The sequence below is a fragment of the Cercospora beticola genome, chromosome 7 (assembly GCF_033473495.1).
Source record: "Cercospora beticola chromosome 7, complete sequence".
Lineage (NCBI taxonomy): Eukaryota > Fungi > Ascomycota > Dothideomycetes > Mycosphaerellales > Mycosphaerellaceae > Cercospora > Cercospora beticola.
Genome location: NC_088941.1, coordinates 2,650,724 through 2,670,606, shown reverse-complemented (window position 1 = coordinate 2,670,606; position 19,883 = coordinate 2,650,724). Strand labels below are relative to the sequence as shown.

At 52.6% G+C, this 19,883-nt stretch overlaps 10 protein-coding genes across 10 annotated transcripts; 5 read left to right on the top strand and 5 right to left on the bottom strand.

Moving 5' to 3' along the window:
* Positions 1–630: 630 nt before the first annotated feature.
* On the top strand, positions 631–1,586 carry RHO25_011269 (uncharacterized protein; the record flags this gene model as incomplete). Its single annotated transcript, XM_023601879.2, has 2 exons — positions 631–1,206; positions 1,293–1,586. 2 exons carry the CDS (start codon positions 631–633, stop codon positions 1,584–1,586), a joined length of 870 nt encoding a protein of 289 aa, XP_023450594.1.
* An 828-nt stretch (positions 1,587–2,414) lies between these two features.
* RHO25_011268 (uncharacterized protein) lies at positions 2,415–4,139 on the top strand (the record flags this gene model as incomplete). The annotated part of the gene is made up of 1 exon (XM_023601880.1): positions 2,415–4,139. The coding sequence occupies one exon, from the start codon at positions 2,415–2,417 to the stop codon at positions 4,137–4,139; it is 1,725 nt and encodes a 574-aa protein (XP_023450582.1).
* Positions 4,140–4,423: 284 nt separating this feature from the next.
* RHO25_011267 (uncharacterized protein) lies at positions 4,424–6,295 on the bottom strand (the record flags this gene model as incomplete). The annotated part of the gene is made up of 6 exons (XM_023601881.1): positions 4,424–4,530; positions 4,589–4,819; positions 4,882–5,459; positions 5,512–5,925; positions 5,999–6,107; positions 6,172–6,295. The coding sequence occupies 6 exons, from the start codon at positions 6,293–6,295 to the stop codon at positions 4,424–4,426; spliced, it is 1,563 nt and encodes a 520-aa protein (XP_023450581.1).
* A 1,342-nt stretch (positions 6,296–7,637) lies between these two features.
* On the bottom strand, positions 7,638–8,318 carry RHO25_011266 (uncharacterized protein; the record flags this gene model as incomplete). Its single annotated transcript, XM_023601882.2, has 1 exon — positions 7,638–8,318. One exon carries the CDS (start codon positions 8,316–8,318, stop codon positions 7,638–7,640), a length of 681 nt encoding a protein of 226 aa, XP_023450580.1.
* Positions 8,319–8,484: 166 nt separating this feature from the next.
* RHO25_011265 (uncharacterized protein) lies at positions 8,485–9,060 on the top strand (the record flags this gene model as incomplete). The annotated part of the gene is made up of 2 exons (XM_065603390.1): positions 8,485–8,591; positions 8,640–9,060. The coding sequence occupies 2 exons, from the start codon at positions 8,485–8,487 to the stop codon at positions 9,058–9,060; spliced, it is 528 nt and encodes a 175-aa protein (XP_065459462.1).
* Positions 9,061–9,092: 32 nt separating this feature from the next.
* Positions 9,093–10,157, bottom strand: RHO25_011264 (uncharacterized protein; the record flags this gene model as incomplete). The annotated part of the gene is made up of 1 exon (XM_023601883.1): positions 9,093–10,157. The coding sequence occupies one exon, from the start codon at positions 10,155–10,157 to the stop codon at positions 9,093–9,095; it is 1,065 nt and encodes a 354-aa protein (XP_023451130.1).
* A 587-nt stretch (positions 10,158–10,744) lies between these two features.
* On the top strand, positions 10,745–12,583 carry RHO25_011263 (uncharacterized protein; the record flags this gene model as incomplete). The annotated part of the gene is made up of 3 exons (XM_023601884.1): positions 10,745–11,362; positions 11,418–11,628; positions 11,757–12,583. The coding sequence occupies 3 exons, from the start codon at positions 10,745–10,747 to the stop codon at positions 12,581–12,583; spliced, it is 1,656 nt and encodes a 551-aa protein (XP_023451131.1).
* Positions 12,584–12,787: 204 nt separating this feature from the next.
* RHO25_011262 (uncharacterized protein) lies at positions 12,788–14,900 on the bottom strand (the record flags this gene model as incomplete). Its single annotated transcript, XM_023601885.2, has 2 exons — positions 12,788–12,893; positions 12,946–14,900. 2 exons carry the CDS (start codon positions 14,898–14,900, stop codon positions 12,788–12,790), a joined length of 2,061 nt encoding a protein of 686 aa, XP_023451132.1.
* A 244-nt stretch (positions 14,901–15,144) lies between these two features.
* RHO25_011261 (uncharacterized protein) lies at positions 15,145–16,660 on the top strand (the record flags this gene model as incomplete). Its single annotated transcript, XM_023601886.1, has 4 exons — positions 15,145–15,422; positions 15,472–15,677; positions 15,731–15,791; positions 15,847–16,660. The coding sequence occupies 4 exons, from the start codon at positions 15,145–15,147 to the stop codon at positions 16,658–16,660; spliced, it is 1,359 nt and encodes a 452-aa protein (XP_023451133.1).
* A 251-nt stretch (positions 16,661–16,911) lies between these two features.
* Positions 16,912–18,012, bottom strand: RHO25_011260 (uncharacterized protein; the record flags this gene model as incomplete). The annotated part of the gene is made up of 1 exon (XM_023601887.2): positions 16,912–18,012. One exon carries the CDS (start codon positions 18,010–18,012, stop codon positions 16,912–16,914), a length of 1,101 nt encoding a protein of 366 aa, XP_023450707.1.
* Between the last annotated feature and the right edge of the window lie 1,871 nt (positions 18,013–19,883).

The following is a 19,883-nucleotide window of genomic DNA, read 5'->3' as shown; positions in this document are numbered from 1 at the left end:
CTCAGTCGCTTCGAGGTCGCCACCACCTTTTTGCATCATATCAGGCTGCACGCCACCTATTCTTGGAGCAGTGCTGTATTGCCTTACCGGTGTATGTCGAACTTGCATCCAGCTGCTCAACGTATGGGTCCAACGGAGCCTTTTCTGCCGTGCATATGCTACTTCGACTGCAACTGAAGATATGCCTTGACTTGCCAAATCGAGTAGTTTCACTTGCTTTGGTCCCGCATTGCCGGTAGAAGCGATGGACCTGAACAGCACTTACGATATTCGCATCACGATGTTGACCACGTTCAATGATGCACTGCAGCTCGGTTATGAGGCTGCGCTTCGCCTGGAGGATATCGAAGATGGGCAATACGAGGAATGCACCCGTTCTCCACAACGCACGAGTTCGTGCTGCAGCTCCGAGAGATCATACAGCTGAGCACGGGAGTAGAATCCTCCATGATTCTTCCGGTAAGGAAAGCGATTCAGAGGAACGAAGTATAGAGATGAGTGGAATGGCCTCTTCATTGCTTTCTCATCAGCAGCAGCATCTCGCCTTCAGATCAAAGCTCCAGATCGTTCACAGCCACATCTCGTTCATTCGCTTTACAAGCAATCCATTTCAATCGCTCAACAATCAACATGCAGTTCTCCCTCACCACCATCGCCTTTTTCGCCCTCAGTGGCATGGTGAACGCTTACCCAAGCCCAGCTGAGACAACTCCTGCTGGTTACGAGCCAGTCCCACCAAGCTACCCGGAGTACCCTGAGACCACCACAAAGAAAGAGGAGCCCACCACGACCAAGAAGGAGGAGACCACAACTAAGAAAGAGGAGACCTCCAAAACGCCTGAGACCACAACCAAGAAGGAGGAGACGACGAAGAAGCCTGAGACCACTACCAAGAAGGAGGAGACAACGAAGAAGCCTGAGACTACATCGAAGCCAGAGACAACCAAGAAAGAAGAGTCCACGACCAAGAAGGAGGAGACTACCAAGAAACCGGAGACTACCACTAAAAAGCAAGAGACTACAACCAAGAAAGAGGAGACTTGCACCAACTCCGTCGGCACCTCCTACAGCACTGGCTACACCACTTCCACTTCCATCAAGACGATAAAGGTGCCAGTTACGCAAACCAAAACCGTTACATCCACCGCTGTCAAGACCATCAAAACCACAATCGTCAAGCCGACCACTTCGTACCAAGAGGAAAAGGTAAGTGCAGTCGCTAGAAGGCATCTTCGATGCGTGAAAGACTCGTCTCAGGTGATATGGTACCTTCCACTGACTGCGTTTAAAAGACGACCACCAAGAAACCCGTCGTATCCACCGGCGTCAAGGAGAGCGTGATCACCATCACCACCAAGATGCCATTCACCACTACTACATTCGAGGACAAAGTCGAAACTATTACCAAGACGATTACTGGCGCAGAGACCAAGACTTCCGATGTTGTGACCACCAAGACTGAGGTCGAGACCAAACCTGTTGTCACCTCGACGACCTCTTTGTCGACTTCTTTGTCGACCAAAACAGTCACCAGCAAAGTTCCGTACACCACGTGCGTGTACGCCCCAAAGCCTTACTTCATGTAAACGTCTTCGACTCAAGACTTGGACTGTGACATTGAGCCGCAACGAACGAAGCGATGTCCCCGCTGAGGATGGTCAAATCATTGAGAGGTTGCGGGGGAAGGCAGGGGTAGCTGAACTGCGCATAGAAAACATTTTTACGAATGATGAAAGCTCTGGTCACTCTTTTTAGGAGGATGTAGATGGGGGTGAACAGGGCACCTTTTTGATCTGGAGTATACATATAGCATCGATACTCAAATCGATATTTTACTTCTCATGCTTGGACCCCAGTCGTACTGACATGCTTTTGAGCAAGGATGTGGCTGTTCCTTCCTAACAAACTGCCAAGCCCACTGCACTTCGTCTTTCGTCTCCTCTAGCAGTCTCGAATCTTCCCACTTACAACACCAAGATGCCAACAACACAGCTTGAACCCACACAAAATACCATGGAAACAAGATCAATGAAGAGACGACGTTTCCCCAGAAATCTCGGCTCCAATAACCCCAGAACCAGATGAGCGATCAGCACAACCAAGGACCGTTGCTCCACTCTCAGCAACGCCACATCCAGCGAAAACGACACATTGCGACAACCCTGATTCGTCCTAGCTGCCATGCCTCGGCTGGTTCGCACGAAACTATGTACCTGTCGTGGCTTTTGTGGCTGCCAAACGATCCAACGACAAACGAGCTCCATCTACCACTTATCCGCGTGCGCGTGCGCGTGCGTGGAGGAAGGAAGGGACGGGAGGGGTGTGAAATTCTGAACATGTCTTGACTTCTCGTCCTCATCATCACACTGTCTGTCTGGATATTGTTGATCTGAGTTGAGGTGCTGACCGCAAAGATGCCGGCCGTCCTCGGCGTGCGCAACATCGCGTTCGCGATTGTCGCGATTGTGTTTTTGATGTTGTTTTATCATACGTCTGGAGGCACGAGGGCACCTGTTAGTTGGTCACCGAAAGCACCGGAGTTCAAGGGTTTTGCGCCTCTGCCTGAGGGGATCACGGTGCCGCTTTCGACGCAGCAGCAGGAAGATGAGAAGTTGAGGCAGGAAGCCAATGCTTTGGGAGGTGGTGCTGGAGGTGCGGCGAATCCGGCGCATGTTTTGCCTGGTGGGGAGCAGGTTGCTGCAGATGGGAATTCTATGGGAGGACTTGGAGGAGCGAGTACTGAGGCCGGCCAGCTAGGTGGGTTGGGTGGTGGGAATGCATTGGGCGGAGGGTCTTTAGGAGGATTGGGAGATGGTGCTGCTGCTCCCCCTGCTGCTCCCTTTGCCCCAGCTGCTGATGCTGGCCCTTTTGCTGCTCCTGCTGCTGCTGGTGGCTCTCTGCCTGGCCCGGCGATCGATCAGGCTGGTCCCCCTCTCGCTCCACCTCCTCCTGCTGCTGCTCCAGGAATGCCTCCAGCACCCGCTCCGGGAATGGTGAACGCGCTTCCTGTGCCTCCTGTACCAGCTGCTCCAGGTCCGGAAGCAGCCCAAATGCCTCCTATGCCAGCTATGCCAGGACTTGGGAGTTCACCACAGATGCCACCTCTTCAGCCAAATCTTGGGAGCACGGTGGGCGGGACAGCACCTGCTGCACCACCAGTCTCAGATCCACACTTCCAAGGAGGCTTTGCAGATGCCCCATTTCAGCAGAACCTGGACTTGGAAACGCCCAAGATGGATATTCTGAAGCTTCGTCGCTATAAGCCGCACAATTACAAGGGCGAAGGGCACCCGACATATGCCACACACATTACGACCCCGGGAGGATCGCTGAACGACCCTTACTTCCTTGCAGCTCTACAGCTCATCTTTCGCGTTCTATGGGATATACGATCCGGATCCGCTCAATACCCATTCACGGCATTCGTCGCGCCACACATTACGGAAGAGCAGCGTAGCGTCCTCGCAGCCGCAGGTGCGATAGTCCGCGAACTCGACTCCATCGAATGGCACCCGGACAAGAACACACAGGGTCGCTGGCAATACAACTTCGCCCGTTTGAACCTCTGGCGTCAAACAGACTTCAGCAAAATCCTGTATCTCGACGCAGATGCCTTCCCAGTCCAGAACCTCGATGATCTCCTAGGAGCCGCTACCCGATCATGCAGGAGGGAATTACTGCCCTTAGAAGACCAGGCTTCCGGAGACGAGATCTGCCCGTACACATTCATGGCCGCTCAACAGAACCTCCTTGCAAACCCTACGGCCACGATAGAACTCAACACGGGAGTGATGCTTATCCAACCCAACCTCGCCATGCACCGACGTCTTACACGTGAACTCACAGCGAACAAAAATTGGGATACCGCGATGGCTGACAAGGCTTTCCTATCTGAGATGTTCAAAGCTTCTGGTCCGTTCCCAGTCGTGCAGTTAGCGAGGGAGTACAATGGCTTCTTCCCTGGTCCGTTAGACGAGGGGAAGCTGAAAGTGGTGCACGAGAAGCTTTGGGTTGAGTTGCAGGAATCTGCGCCTTGGACCAAAGGAATGTTCAGGGAGAAGCATGCGGAGATGAAGGTATTCTATGAGAGTCCCGCCTTCCAGGAAGTCCGGCTAAGAGATGGGGAGAGGGTATATTAATGCATCTGTGCGAAGTAATGTCTGTATAGAATTAATTGACGAATGAGATATGATAGCTGAGAATTCTGCTGATGTGTGATTCCGCACGACGTCTCGTGTCTTTGACGTGCGGTAGGAGATTTCAGGGCTGGCGATGTGGTATCATGAGAGCATTGATCGCGGAAGTGAAAGCCGAGTCGAAAGCCAAGATGAGTTTGCGAGACTGTTACAATAATCGCAGACGCACTAGTATATTAGGTCATGTCACATTGTCGGAAATCAGAGAAAAGAGAAACTGCTCAACATCACGACTTCATCTCTACCACCTCGACACGCTCGACCGAAGTATCCTTCTGCAGCTCAGTCATAGTAATCTTCTCTTGCTGCTCTTGCAAAGCCTTATCTTCGAACACTGTTCACAAATGTCAGCATCAGCACATCACAGAACGCCACAATAAATTTGTACTTACAGAAAGTCAACTCTTCCAAAGTCCTGCCATGTGTCTCCGGCCACAAGAAGTAAATGCAAACGACCTCGAATGCCAGCCAGACACAGTACATGATAAGGTACTTCCAAGTTGCATTTTTAAGTCCGATCGGGTTGACAAAAGTGCTGAAGAAGCCCGCACCTCTGCCGAAGAATTGAAAGAGGGCGATACCTCTAGTCCGAACCGCGAATGGGAAGAGCTCAACGAGGAATGCTGTGAGTATGGTTAGCCTTTTCAAGAAACCTTCTACTTACACTCGACACAGGATGACTTACTATACGTCAAAGCATTATACCCAATGTTATAACACGGCGAATACAAAAACATGAAGAAAATCACGGCATGTCCCGCCGCAATTGCTCCAGTAGTCAAGAACCTCTCTTGCGCGATTGTCCAGCCACAGTAGCAAACCAGCAAAGAGCTCGCGCAGAGGAGATACATTTTCCTCCTGGGGAACCTCCGCACAAGCAATGAGGCGCAAGTAGCATTCACCAGAGCCCAGCAATTAAGTCCAATGTTTAGCTTGGCTTTGAATGATGAATCTGTGTAGCCGATGCTTTCGAGGATCGAATTGAGGTAGTAGCTGATGAGGGTGTTGCCTGACCATTGCGTAAAGAGGCCGAGAAGAGACCCAATGAGGACACGCTTTCGCATACCGGGAGTAGCGAGCATATCGAGCCAGGATTGCTTTGAAGTTTGGAGTTCCATTTTGATTGTATTTTCGATTTGTGCCATTTCCGCGTGGACGAGGGCGGAGTCGCGGTTGCCTTCGGCGTGGTATTTGATGAGGATCTCGTACGCTTCTTCGCGGCGGTCTTGGGATATGAGCCAGCGAGGGGATTCGGGGACGAAGCTGGGGTCACCGGTTAGTCGAAATGCTCGGATATAGGAGACTTGAGACGCACAAAATCAAAGCAATCTGAACAAAACTCGGCAAAGCTTGCAGTAGAGATGGTACTCGCCACGACCAATCGCTGGGTGCCAGGCTTTGTGTTCCGAAAGTGATGCCAGCGGCTGTGATTGCTCCGATGAAGTAACTCGCGTTGAATAGACTTGTGAGAATCGGTCTTTCCTTTGGATAGCCTAGCTCTCCAAGCATGGCTGCTCCAGAAATGATACAGATCGGAATGCCAAAACCTAGGAGCCAGCGAGCGGCAAGGTACATTCCAACGTGTTGAGAAGCACTTTGAACGGCGGCTCCAAGGACCATGACCCAGGAGCCAAGGAAGATGGACCAACGACGACCGAATTTCTGTGTTACCCAAGGGATGAAAGGAAGAGAGCAGATTGCTCCCAGACTGTACATTGCTCCTATGATGCTGCACAAATCATGATTATTAGTGGTTGCTATAGTGAACGTATGCATACTCTCTTGCTGCTGCGTCGACTTACCCTAAAATCGCGCCCTCAGGATGATCAAAGTACTCTTGCCATGGATCGACAATCTGCACCGCATTGATGATTTGACTGTCGAAGCCAGAAGTGATTTCAATCCCCATGCCTGAGTACGGTTGTCAGCTCAAAGATCTCTGCATTTTGTATTCGCGTGTAAATCAGTCACGCACATGTTGGGAACAAGAACAGATACAGATATCTCAAGTTTGGTTTCTTCCACCACCGGACCTTGTCCTCTGCGATGGCACGCGTGAGAATCGGGTCAGCACCTTCTGCTTGCGATGTGAGCTTCATATTTCCGTTTGCAAAATCGTGTCTGCCGCACGAAGGGGCGAAAGTTCACGAAACCGCGCGAGCGGGCAAGGTTCTTCAGATTTCTATACAAGATGGTGTAGCTTCAGGCTCAGCTGGTCACACCTTGATCTCCATGTGGCCGAGATGGGGCTTGTACAACAGCTTTGGAGAACCCAGGTCCGGCGTCCCAGCCACATGGGTATGTCCACTCAGTCATGGAGCAACGACAATGACACTCAAGCCGGGCTTGGCAGCTGGATATACAACATCACAAGCGATGCAGTATGCAGTCAAGTTGGAGGCACTGTCTCGGCGCAGGTCCAGTCGACCAATAAATTGCAGAGTGGTTATTGTTCGACTGGGCATATGTTCGCTTAAGGTGAAGTCGAGGCTCAATGGCTGCTGAACCCTGTCCAACCCCGTGGGGAACCAGAGCCTTGGAGAAGTGTTTTAGCCTGTATCCGGATGAATTGCAGGTTTCACAACATTGAAGCCAATGGGGTCGAATGAACTGTGCTAAGCTCGAGACACTCGCAAACGCTTAAGCATGGCATGTCCTGATACATTGTACCACAACTTCAAGCTCAACTTCCCGCTCCGGACTCAATCTGGCTGCACTTGAGGCGGGGATCATCAGGAACTGGCGTTCGGTAAAAAATGAGGCACGAGTCTTCGCCTGAGCTGTGAGCTCTCTGGCACGCCTTTTCTGTGGCATTCACATCAAGTAGATGCACTCCCAACCACGCGAACCTGTTTTAGCGTTGACGCTATATAGTCGGGCTTGGCAAGTCTCTGTCTCTGCTCAGTACTTCTGCTCCTGCACCATATGCTTTCTGTCTGAGCACTCACCACGCTGAGATTTCTGACTGCCCAGTAGCGACGGCTCTATCGAAGCCTATTGCAGGATTCGAAACACACTCTCAGCAAACGAGCCTAGGTTGTGTCTCGCAAACGTCGTATCTCATCGGGCTCCCATGAGGTGGAAGAGCAGCTGCAAGGTGCCATAGCTGGGCATCTGGACGCAGCAGAGGCACAGAGCTGAATTTCTCTTCGAAGGACACCCCAGGATTTATCGGGAGAATCCATACGATCGAAAAAAAAAAATGGTACCGATAGCCCGGAGTGAATTGCTGACCCTTCAATGGCGAAGTCCTTTTGACTGGCGTAAGTCCTCCTGTGCCGATGGTAGTTGTTTCAAGGCCAACCACGAGCCAAATGCGGACAGCCCGATGCAGAGCTAGATGTACAGGTGTCTCAGTCCAGCTAGCAGTGACAAGAGTGGTGAAGTCCCGTGGTAATCGGATATGTGCAGGAAAGTGGAGTTCGTCGTCCTTCATGACACTCACTTCTTCGGCACCACTCCAGCACCTGTCGCTCCAGTGCCAGCAGCAGCGCCTGACGAAGCAGTCGCGGCCTTCTTACGCCACAACAGCTTGCTCATGAAATTTGTGACAGGCCGCAACCGCTTGCTCAAGAAATTCGTGACAGGCAGCATAGTCCGCGTCGCAAACCACGGTGTAGCCCAGACACTCACGATAAGCCTCAAGGGGATCAGAAGCTTCGTGATCGCATATGCCGTAGCAAGCTCCGCAACGAGTCTCGTGCCCTTCTCGCCCTTTCCAAACCACTTCCCGCTCCTTGTTTCGCCGCTCAGCCACCCTTTCTTCCGCATATAGTTCCCGAACTTTTGAACGCCATCGCTAAACCATTTTCCCTCGCTGATGAACGGCGGAAGCCAATTGGTGTAGTGGAAGACTGCTGCCAGTCCGAGCAGAGGTACGACTGCTGTGATCTCGTGGAGGATTAGGAAGGCAGATATGTGGGAGAACGGAGCATTGCGCAGTGGCTCCACGAATCTTCGTAAGAACTTGGGTAAACGTGATTCAATGCGCGCAACGCGTGCGGATTCTTTCGTGGTTGGTGGAGTGGACTGAGTAGATTCGAGACGGCGCGTCAATTGTCTAGAATTGAAGCGGAGAGACTGGCGACCAGCGGTCCATGCTGGCCGGAATAGTCGATTCATGGTGATGCAGATGAACAGCACAGTGGATGAGTTGTTGACGACGGGATGTGGTTTTATGTCCCTGCAATCCGCTACGGCATGACGTAGAACTAGTCCTCTAGCAGTCGTCACATTCCAACAACACTTTCAAGCCCGTATACATGTACTTCCGTTCACATTTTGCAACATGTCACACGAAATTGTCACGGAACGACTACTTCTCAGACCAGTCACAGAAGATGATCTGACTGCCTTTCACAAACTCCAATCCGACCCACAAGTAACAAGATGGACGTACGAAGCCCGCTTCTACGCACAAAGACTCTCCTGATGGTGATACAGCAAGCAAGGACCCAATGAGACGTTGCAGCGCTCGGAACAAATGCTCGATGATCTGCTCGTGCTAGTGAACGCCTCAGATCCGCAACAGCCTACTTTGATTCATGCCATCACAGCCCAGCCTTCGTCAGAGCTAGTCGGGCTCATAGGGACATTTCGTCCTCGAGAGATAGGCTTCTCTCTTCGTCCTGAATACTGGGGCAAAGGCTTTGCTCAAGAAGCCACGAAGGCCTTCTGCACATGGTATCTGGAACGCTTTCCGAATCATTCTCTCTTCGCCAAGGTCAACACTGGTAATGAAGCAAGTGTGAAATGTCTGCGCAGATGCGGGTTCTCACCTGCCACAGATTGGAAACTGGCTCACGACGAGGAACTGAGTAAAGACAAAGAGAGAGAAACATGGCTGCTCAGAGAGTTATCATGAGCTATTTTTTCCAGCTAACTTGCTTGGCACGCTTAAGTCGCAGGTTTACTACGGTACTGCACCTTTGCTCGCATCCTCCCGTACTCAGCCTGCGTCACAGGCACATACTTTGCTGGCCTTGCTGGCGAAGAGCATTCCGGCAGGCACTCTATCACCGCCTCTGGATCCGCGCTCACGAAGTATGGTATCGAGTACCGAGCCCTTGTCATCCTTTGCTCGTTGTCTGTGACAGAGTAACGGTCAGCCAAAGGCGGCAGTGTCACTCTGTGCAGCGTTGACTCGAGCATATCGTTCGTCCACCTCATCAACAGATCTCCTACATTCATCACGCAAGCATTCTTGAGTGGCGTTGCACGGATGTATTCTCCGGGCTTGAGAGGGTGCTCGACTTCCAGGCCGCCGCAGTCATCTTGAAACAGAAGAGTTATTATGCCCCAATCGCTGTGACTGGAGATTCTAGACGCTTTGCCCGATTCGATATCTGAAGCTGGGACTGGAGGGTAGTGCAGGAGCCTCAGTTGGTTGTTGTGTCCCGAGCAGTGTTTGACGAAGAATTCTTCATCGGGCAGGCCCAGGCCAGTGGCGATGCATCGCAATACCTCCTGCGCAGCAGAATTGCATGCCCAGTAGAAGGACGTCGTGCACCTCTTGAAATCCGTCAAGCTGGATTCTGGAAGCCAAACGTTCGGCTGAAGCTTGTTGTCTTCGGAACCAACTTCATACGATTCCTTGACATCCACGACTGCACGCAGCCTTTCCCCTTCTGCTTCGTCGCCACCGGAGTACTGGGAGACTTTTTCAAGGCCAGGAAAAGAGTAACCACGATGGACTTCAGGTCCGTCCGGATGCGGTGCCTTCATTTTCTCGGAGAGAGGTAAGTCAAATAGCCTTTGAGACATGGCGAATGCTTCATCGAGAAGATCCTGTGATAGCCCGTGGTTGGTGATATAGACGAAGCCCACAGATTGACAAGCTGCTATCAGATCTTTGGCAACTGCGAGTCGATCCTCGGCGGTCGTGGGTTGCATCCATCTCGAGAAGTCAATGATGGGAATTATTGCCTTTGCACTGGGCGCGGCTTCGCCGACTGATCCCATTTTTGGTATTGGTCGTGACTTCACGAGGCTGGCTTCTCTCGTTTACGCTCGTTGAAGAAGTCTCGCCTGTATCTTCTGCGCCTTCCACGAAACGATATGCACGAGATGCGCCTGAGACTAGCTTGTCCGCAGCTGTAAACAAATGCAAAGATGTATACCTCAAGCCTGCCGATAGCTATCAGAGTGATAGATAGAGCTCCACCAAGCTTCAGCTTCAACAGGGTTTCATCAGGGCTGGCCAGCTGTGAAAGCTTCAGCATCCTCCAGTTCAGCCCTGGTGTCGATCAGCTTCCGTGTGCAACGCGATCGCTCCAACTGGCAAGTTCTGCTTACAATACACTTTCAAGATGAGTGCGAAGATTGTTCTACTGAAAACAAACGCCACGTCTCTGTCGACCTACGCTCAATTCATTCGAGCTTCACATGCATGTCAAGACCAGGATTGATCGAAAGATAGGCCAAGCTGATGCATGCTGGCACTCGATATCCTCTCAGCAATACAAGATCAAGTCCAGCTTTCACAGCGCTCAAACGGCACTCACCACACAATCAACTTCCGCCTCACCTCTCACACATCAAGCCCAAACATGACCAAACGACCTCCCGAATCCAAACTCGCCCACTGGGCCCACCGCCTCGAATGCCCCATCGACCCAAACGCAAACTACCACAACACTTTCTGGTGCAACCGCGATCTAATCCCCATCCCCTCCTCCCGCCGAACCTCGACATGGCAAGGCTACGCCGGCTACTGGGTAATCGCAGGAATCAACACCACAGCCTGGACAAGCGGCTCCTCTCTCCTCGCTCTCGGCCTCTCCGTTCCCCAAGCCATGGGCATCATGGTCGGCGTAGCATTAATCTCCGCCATCATCGCCGTCCTAGCAGGATGGCCTGGAAGCCACGAATATCTTGGTTTCACTGTTCTGTGTCGAGCGAGTTGGGGCATGAGAGGTGGGTTTTGGCCGGTTCTGAATCGGATTGTGACGGCGATTGTGTGGTTGGGTATTCAGATGTATTGGGGTGGGCAGGCTGTGAAGATTATTTTGGGGGCGCTTGTGGGAAGGAGATGGATTGAGTTGAGGAATACTTTGCCAGAGAGCGCGAATGTTGATACGGCGAGTTTGATTAGTTTTTTCGTGTTTCTGGTCATTTTCATGCCGTGTTTGATGGTTCCACCGGAGAGGTTGCAGATGCCGTTTCGAGTGGGTGACTCAGATACTCTGGTGGGAAACGGGATGCTGATGAAATGCGTGACAGGTTACGTTCGTGATGATCACTTGCACCATGTTTGGTATGCTTGGGTGGGCGATTGCAACAAGCAATGGACCGGGTGAACTGCTGTACACTCCTTCAACAGCCAAAGGATCGGCTCTGTCGTGGGCTGCGCTATACGGATTGCAATCGATCATCGGGTCCCAAGCATCTGGCTGTCTTGGACAATCTGACTGGACTCGTTACGCAAAGACTCGTAAGTCCCTCTTCATCACTCTCTTCCTTGGGCTTATTCCGCACTTGCGCAGTCATCGATCTGAACCCGGGTCCCAAAAGGCCTCCTCTCCCACCTGCCAAACCATCAAATCAACTAATCCCTCCCAGCCAACGCCGCCCTCATCGGCCAACTGATCATGGCTCCCCTTACGATCTGTCTCACCGCCGTCTGCGGCCTTTTGATAACCTCCGCAACAGCCGAGATATACGGCGTCTACCTCTGGAACCCCTTCGAACTCCTCCTGCACATTCAACAGACGTCCCTCTCGCCAGCCACCCGAGCCGGAACATTCTTCGCTGGTCTAGGATTTCTCTGTAGTCAACTAGCCCTCTGCATCGTCCTCAATTGTGTTTCAGCAGGAATGGATCTCGCAGCACTCTGTCCCAAATGGATAAACATCCGACGAGGAGGGTATTTTGTCTCTGTGATCGCGATTGCGATTTGTCCTTGGAATTATGTGACGAAGCCGACGACGTTTATTACTGTCTTAAGTGGATGGTCTGTGTTCTTGAGTCCGATGACGGGGATTGTGATTGCGGATTACTTCTTGGTGAGGAGGAGAGGTTACTATGTGGGAGATCTGTATACGGGGAACAGCTCGAGTGCATATTGGGGAATCGCTGGCTTCAACTGGAGAGGCTTCGCGGCCTGGACGATGGGTATCTGGCCAGTTCTGCCAGGCTTTGCGAGATCAGTGCAAGGTACCGCAGCGGACAGCGGATGGGATCACATTTATCAGATGACTTACTTTTATGGCTTTTTCGCGGCTTTGGCAGTATACTGGGCTCTGCATACCGTCTTCCCACAACCGAGACAGACTGGACGTTCGCCGTTCGTGCTGCAGGAACACGCGAGGATGCTTGGGGCGGATGAAAGAACATTGTCGGGGGACTCGGAAACTGCCATCGTGGAGGCTTCAAAAGGCGAGGCGTAGGGATCGATGTTAGAAGCATCTATCTGTGAATTCTGCCATCGTTACATGCAGTGAGCTCGATCATAATAATGCTTCGTCAACCTGCCGCTCGCTCTGTCATTACCACATCCGTACATCGCTATTCGCCATGCTTTTCAGGAGTGTCCTGTACAATAAAGCAGAATGCATTATTCGGTCAAATGCAAATTCGTGCAGTCTGGCAGCTCACAAGTCTCCGATGTAAACCCAAGTCTTGTCTTTGCCAGAGCCCTTCTGTGCAAAGAGACTGCTCAGGTTCTCCTTGATAGCCTCGTTCGTCAATTTTGGAAATCTGTGATGTGGTCAGCGAAAGCAGTCGGTGCAACGAGGGACCAAATACGCACCTCGCCTTCAAACCCTTGTGAAGTTCAAGCTTGCCTAGCGGGCTGCCGACTACCGCCTCCTTCAGCTCCTCCAGATCTTCTTTGCTCAAAGTCTTTGGCTGTGGCTTGCGACCGCGCTTAACAGCCGGCGTCAGTGCAGTCGTGCTTGTGATAGGACCCTTCTCGCCCTCAGCGGCGCCAATCAAAGCGAATACAGCAGACTCGGCGGAGTGGTTGAAGTTAAGCCTGGGCTCAAGAGGCTTCCGAGAAGGTGCCATCGCAGTGCTTGCCGTTGGCTGCTTAGCAGATGCCGAAGGAGCAGCAGATACAGGTTTATCCCAGTAAGACGTGGAGAATGGATCGATGGTCATGCCGGTGAAGCCTGGGATCAGGAATCCCATGCGCATACCATCCATCACAGCTGGTTGCGTTGTCGCAGGAGCACCGTTCACAGTCAGTACCTTCCCATGCTCGTTGGCAAAGCAGAGTCCTGAACAGTCTGGAACAAGTTCTGTCGTGACCAGCTTGCGCTTTCCCTTTACTTTGTCGTCCTCATCGTCGAGGAAGTCGTCCATCTCGTCTGCATCGGCATTGCTGTCGGCCTCTTCATCATCGTCCGAGCCAAGCTCTTCACCTTCCTCGGGCTCTTCCCATTCTGCCTCGGAGTCGTAGTCGTAATCCGTGTCCGGTCGTGATCGGGCGAAGGGATTGCGCATTGTACGTCGAGTGGTCCTCGGTGAAGTAATCTTGGTATATGTTCCGCAGTATGCGGGTCGCACGTCCTCGCTGAAGTGCACATACTTGATGTCCACCTTGCGGAGGATTGCGTCTGGGGACTCGTTCGACGTCTCTTCAGTCAGATCTATCGGCTCTTTCAAGGTGCCTTGAGCTTTCTCAAAAACCTTCCGGACGTTGGGGTGACCTCTCCTGCCACGGCGAGACTTACGCAGCTCGCCAAAGTAGCTGTCGACGTTCGTGTACGAAGGTACCAGACCAAGATCATATTTCTCCTGAACCAGAGGATCTTTGAGCTCGTGATCGAAGCGATCTTGATCGGCTTCCTGGTTTCTTGACGATGCCTGGGCAAGGAAGGTGTGCTTCGGGGCCTCGAATGGCAGGAACGTCTTCTGGTAGTCGGAAAGCACGGGTTTCTTGGTCGATGGTGGTGCAGGGCTGCGTTTGACAGGCGATGCGGTCGACTTGATCTGATCTGCGACAGCATCGAAAGGCTCGAGAGACAACGACTTCCGCCTAGAACGAGGTGTGTTCTCTTCGCCATCTGCATTGCGCTTCGCTGGGGTACTCGGCTTGCCACCAAAGAAAGCACCCAGACGCATCTGCTTGCGCTCTTTGGCAAGCTTCTCCTCTTGTTTCTTGGCCTCCTCCAACTCCTTCTCGCGCTTCTTTGCCTCCTTCTCTTCAGCCTTTGCACGCTTCTCTTCAGCTTTGCGGGCTTTCTCCTCGTCTACCTGAGCTTTCTTCTCCTCCCGCTCAGCATCCTTCTTCGCCTTCTCGGCGTCGGCCTGTGCTTTCTTTTCCTCCGCTAGAGCCTTCTTTTCAGCACGCTCGCGGGCCTTTGCCTCTTTCGCCTGGGCTTGCTCCAGCTTCTCGGCAGGTGTGAGCTTTCTTCGCTTCGCTGGAGGAGGTCCGCTAGTGGAAGCTGAGGTAGATACGGGAGCGGTCGATTGAAGGGGTATTCCAGTCGAAGGCGGCAAGTCGCTGCTGGACGCGATATCTACGACGCTGCTCAATGCTGTGCTCGTGCTCAACGCGGGAGACGCAGCGCGTTCGTGGCGGTCCTGTCCGACGCTGCCACCAGGACTGGCATTGCTGGAACGCTCATTCTCTGTATCCGGCGGTGTCGGCATCATGAATTGGGTGCCCTTGAGGTTGATCGGTCTGTGATCGGGTGACTCGTCTTCCAGTGGGCGTTTTCGAATGTTGGGTGCAACTGGGGAAGACAGAACGTCCGCCATATGTACGAGCCTCGCAATGTATCCTCAGAAGAGATTGGAAGCAGAGACAGGACAAGATGCGGTGCGTGAGAAGTGTCTCAGTTGTTGACGGCTTCTCCAAAGTAACGCGCTCGGGAGCAGCAGGAGCGCACGCGTCGAGTGCCAAGACGAGTCACTAGCGCGTTCTGCCTACCCACCTGCCCGCTATGTTCATCACGGCTCCTTCTCTTCTCCACACGACGTACTGAAGATCATCACAATCACAATGGACAGTGAAGACTTCGACGACCTCTTCGGCGAGGAAGCCACGTTGCTCGAACCCTCATCTCAAGGGTCACTGACTGAAGCAGCAGCTAATTTAGCCATCGACCATGAAGATGACGCTCGCCAGCCATGTAATCCAATGGGCAAGGATGATGAAATGGAGGACGACGGTGCTACAGCATTTGACTTATTGCCTGTAAACACGGGCTCATTCGCAGATACTGTGCGGCAAAACGACTTCCGCCCTCCTCAACGACTCACACCAAGAGCATATCCGAAGTATGCATACCGAAATACGAGCGGAAGTGCAGTTCTAATCATTCATCAGTGCCGCCGTGATTGACAAAATTGAGGCTGTCTTTGAAGAGATTGTGGATGCTATGTTGCACGACAAGCTTGAGATCGGCATCACCTTGAAGACCCGGCCAAGAACAGCGCTCCTTCCACGATCTAACACCAGCTCAAATGGTGATGCTGCACCGACGAGACGTTTATGCTTCCCTGGAAAGACTGCTGATGAAGCATGGCGATTCTGTATGTGGTACACGGCGAATGTCACGTCGGCCTCTGACACCTCGCAGCCGTAGTCTTGCGGATCCTCGAACTCATGCACGAAGCTCTGCGAAATGATATTGTGATCTCGAAGAGGTATACCAACTCAGCCATCGTTGACCCGCGAGTCACCGACTACTGACATGCACAGGGACATCTACTACCGAGATCCGGCATTGTTCGGCAGTCAGACACAAGTAGACCGATATGTCGATGACATCGCATTCACATTCGGCATAACACGAGCAACCTTGAACGTTTCAGCAGCAGCAAAAGGCCTCGTAGCCGGTGCCATGACCATTTGTCGTCGACATGGCAGTACAACATTAGCATGGTCCGACCCAGAAGGCATCCTCGTCCCAACCCTCAAGGATGTCCTCTCCATCGACATGTCTTCCGTGAATTGGATCCTCGTCATCGAAAAGGAAGCAACTTTCCGCTCAATAGCGAGCTCAGCATTCTGGGAAAAGATCAAAGCCGAAGGCATAATTGTCACCGGGAAGGGTTACCCCGACCTCTCCACTCGTGCTCTACTGCGCTTTCTCAGCACAGCCTCGAGCAAAAATGGCTTCTCATCGCCTCCAGTCTTCGGCCTAGCAGATTTCGACCCTGACGGCATCGCAATATTGTCAGTGTACAAATACGGCTCCAAAGCCCTAGCTCATGAGAACGAAAATCTCGTCGTGACGCAGCTGCAGTGGCTCGGACTTCGTAGTGAACACCTTCGGATCGGCGACTCTGATCCGCACACGACGCAAGGCCTTCTCCCACTCACCAAGAGAGATAGGGCGAAAGCAGTCAAAATGCTTGAGCAAACAGGAGCAGCAGCAGACGAAGATTCTGCACTGCAGAGACGAGAGCTTCAGACTATGCTCATGCTGAATGTCAAAGCTGAATTGCAGTTGCTCGATGCTGTTCCCAATGGCATGACGGACTTGCTAGAGTCAACGCTGGGCAAATTTTGAGAGAAGTGTAAGTAGATTCATGCAGAAATATTCCGTCGCTGGTTGCACGCATATTGTACAGCCCTTATTCTATACATGTCCATACGTTGCAGCTTTGTATCTCTGATGCTTCCCGTCTGCTTTACGGCCTCGCTGTCGTGGTATCTCTTTAACGCAAGAACATAGAAATCCCCAAAATGAGCCCAGAACCCTCTTTCCACGCCTTTGGAAATGCCCTTCACATATACCTTGCAGTCCAACCCTGCACCACTTCAACATCTCCTCAGCACATCCAAAATCCAATCTTTCCCCTCCCTCCCCTCTCTCAACCCATACCGAAAAATCAACGGAAAAACATGCATCTGCTTGTCCCAATCCAACCACTCGCCTTCCACGCCCGCCTGACTCAACTTCTCCCGCATCAAAATCGCGTCCGGACCAAGGATATCATACCCCCCTGTTACGCCATGCACCTTCACTCCCCGCGTCTTCAAAACATCCACTGAAGAATGCAACGGACTGACTCTGATATCCGTGGGCGGCCAATTCCCGCACCATTTCTCCGCTGTAGATTTGACGAACGGTATTTTGAGGATCGGATCTTTCGAAGCGATGGTGTGCATATCTGGATTCGAGCGGCGGAGGTCCGTAGAAGGGGAAATAGCCATGACGGCTTTCGCTGTAGGACGTGCTGTCCTCTCTTCTGCGTCTTCGAGGAGAGCGGAGATGACGAGTGCGAGGACGATGTTCCCACCTGCTGAGTCTCCTGCAAGGATGACATCTTCATCCTCGTTTTGCGCCGTTTCCATTAGTGTGCGGTATTGTTTGAGCATGGCGGGGAAGGAGATCGGTGCAGCGCTGTTTGGGGCCAGCGGGTAGGAGACCAGTGTAATGGCAAAACCGTGCGGGTGCAGCTGTTGAGCGAGCTCGGCGACAAAGTACCAGTGTTCGCTGCTCGCGGGCATTTGCCAGCCTCCACCTGAGTAGTAATATATCCTGCGTTTGCGCTTCTTCTCTTCTGTGACAGAAATACTCCTGTCCTTTGTCACACCCGTTTTACGGTCTTTTGGGGTAAGATCGTACAGGTAAATGTCTTCGACCTTTCGCTCGCGAACGTCACATCTCTTTCTGGCTTGTGCATGTGGTGTCAACTGAGGTGACCCAGCGGGGTGCTCGGTGCTAGAGGAGATCAATCTCGAAGAGAAGGGCTTGATCAGGTGTTGAAGAAGGAACATCAGAGTACTTCGATCGTGTCGTTTCGTTACGCGTATTGTCGGCTGTACGGATGCTATATCGTGGTTTGTGTTGATGTGAGGAGCGGTCGCTGCTTGGGTCGCCATGCTGGCCGGCGTAGAGGACTTGTCTACAGACATGGTGAAGCCCGGTCTGTCTGTCTATTGTTCGGCGTGCATCTCTGTATACAGATTTCGGTGCGATGCTGCACTTCCTTCACTCGCTCCAGCAGAGACCGATGCTAGAAAGAGATCGTTGATGGCGGGAGAAGTATGGTGAAGCGCAACACCTACCGCGTAAGAGGACACTGACAGCCTTGGCCGCGAGCCATGGCGCCTCTTGTCGTACCCATAGTACGGTCTAACGAGGTCGCGACTTGCTTCTCTGTGGGAGGATCAAAGAGCCGCATCGTCATCGATCAATGGGGTCAAAGGATTTCAGCCTCCATCGGCCTCGTTGAGTTGCGATCGGAGCTGATCCCTGTCGTCGTTCGCGCATTGACCTCCGCGATCACCTCGCGTATCATCTGCACACTGCACTTCTTCTTCACACCCGCGTGTGCAGCCTCTGCGAGCGTGACAGAAGCGCAGCACTCTTCAACATTTCCTCGGGATTCGAAGGAAAGCTCCGTTCCTACCATCGCACTGACGATGGCGCAGGATCAAGCCCAAGTTGACGCGACTGCCAACGTCAACGACGCGTTCAGACACCAGGCTTGCGATGAGCCAGTCTACCTGAGCAGGAAAGAAATCTTTCCCGTTAACAGGAATGCAGCAATGTTGAAGATGCTGGCCGATGCCTGGACGACTGCGCGACGCTGCCGTCTCCGCAAATGTGCTGGTCGTTTCGGCTTGGCCCGGCAGTGTCTGTCAGAGACCTTGTGATACGACACTGTCGCTGTTCATACAGTAAGAGCGGTAATTGCGGCTTGCTGCCTCAAAAGTAGGTGGAAGTCAGCAAAACTGCTGGCAGTCGAATTGGTTGAAGACATGGCCTGGCAAGTCCAAAACCACGGTAGCTTCCCGTCCACCACCCGCCCGCGCCTTCTCTATTAATTCTTTCCACATTCTTCTTTTCTACATTCTGCAAAGATTTATTGGTGCTGGCAGTCTTCCTATCACGTTGGAGCGCAAGATGTTATCACGACCTCGCGGGAGTGATTTCATACGAGGTCTACCGCACTGTCAAACCAGCAGGCTGGCATTCACGAGCTACCTCCTTCGCACAATCTCGGACCATCGACTCGCCATCGACCTGATCTACCACAACTCCGACGAATTTGGCGACACAGGTACCTTCATTGTGCGGGGTTTCCAACTTTCCTCCATCGGCCGGTGGTGCGGTGCAGATCGCTCAGATCGGAGTCTTTGCTCTTTCATTGCCTCCCCGTTCCTCGCGATACCGCGGAAGTCTGCCGATGGCTGCGACACGACCGCCAAGAGCTGGTTGCGCGTGGTTCCGTTGGTGGCTGACGGTTGAGCGGGCAGAGATGGCTGTCGGTCGGGAAGATCGTGATGTGCCATCTCGGAGTCGGTGACCTGGACTTGGTCAAGCTTCGTCGAAGGAGAAGAGGAATCTGTGCAGGGGTCAGCCGCTGTGCCAACTGACCACCCACGCAGGTGTAGAAGGATATTCCCATGTGTGGTATTTCATCAACGCCGAAGCTCAGAAAACCATGAAGTGTTGTCAGGACATATATCTACACCTGCCTTCGTATGCTCAGCAAACTTGCTGTTGCCTCCGATGCAGCCGAGTGGGTCGGTTTCCGGGTCTGCAGAACGACTGTCGGCTTGGAACGTCGTGATGTGTTGTTCGAAGATCGGCCAGGGGCTCTGGTGTCTACCGTCGGCGAAGAGGACACTGGAAGAACTGCGCTGCATTCTGAAAGGGTCCTTGGAGCAGGCAACGCACCATGACCTTCGATATCCGTGGAGGGGGCGACAGACTTGTGTGGCTTTCGACTGGGAACGTCGTGATGTGTCGCCAGGTGATGTTGCTCCGCACATGGATG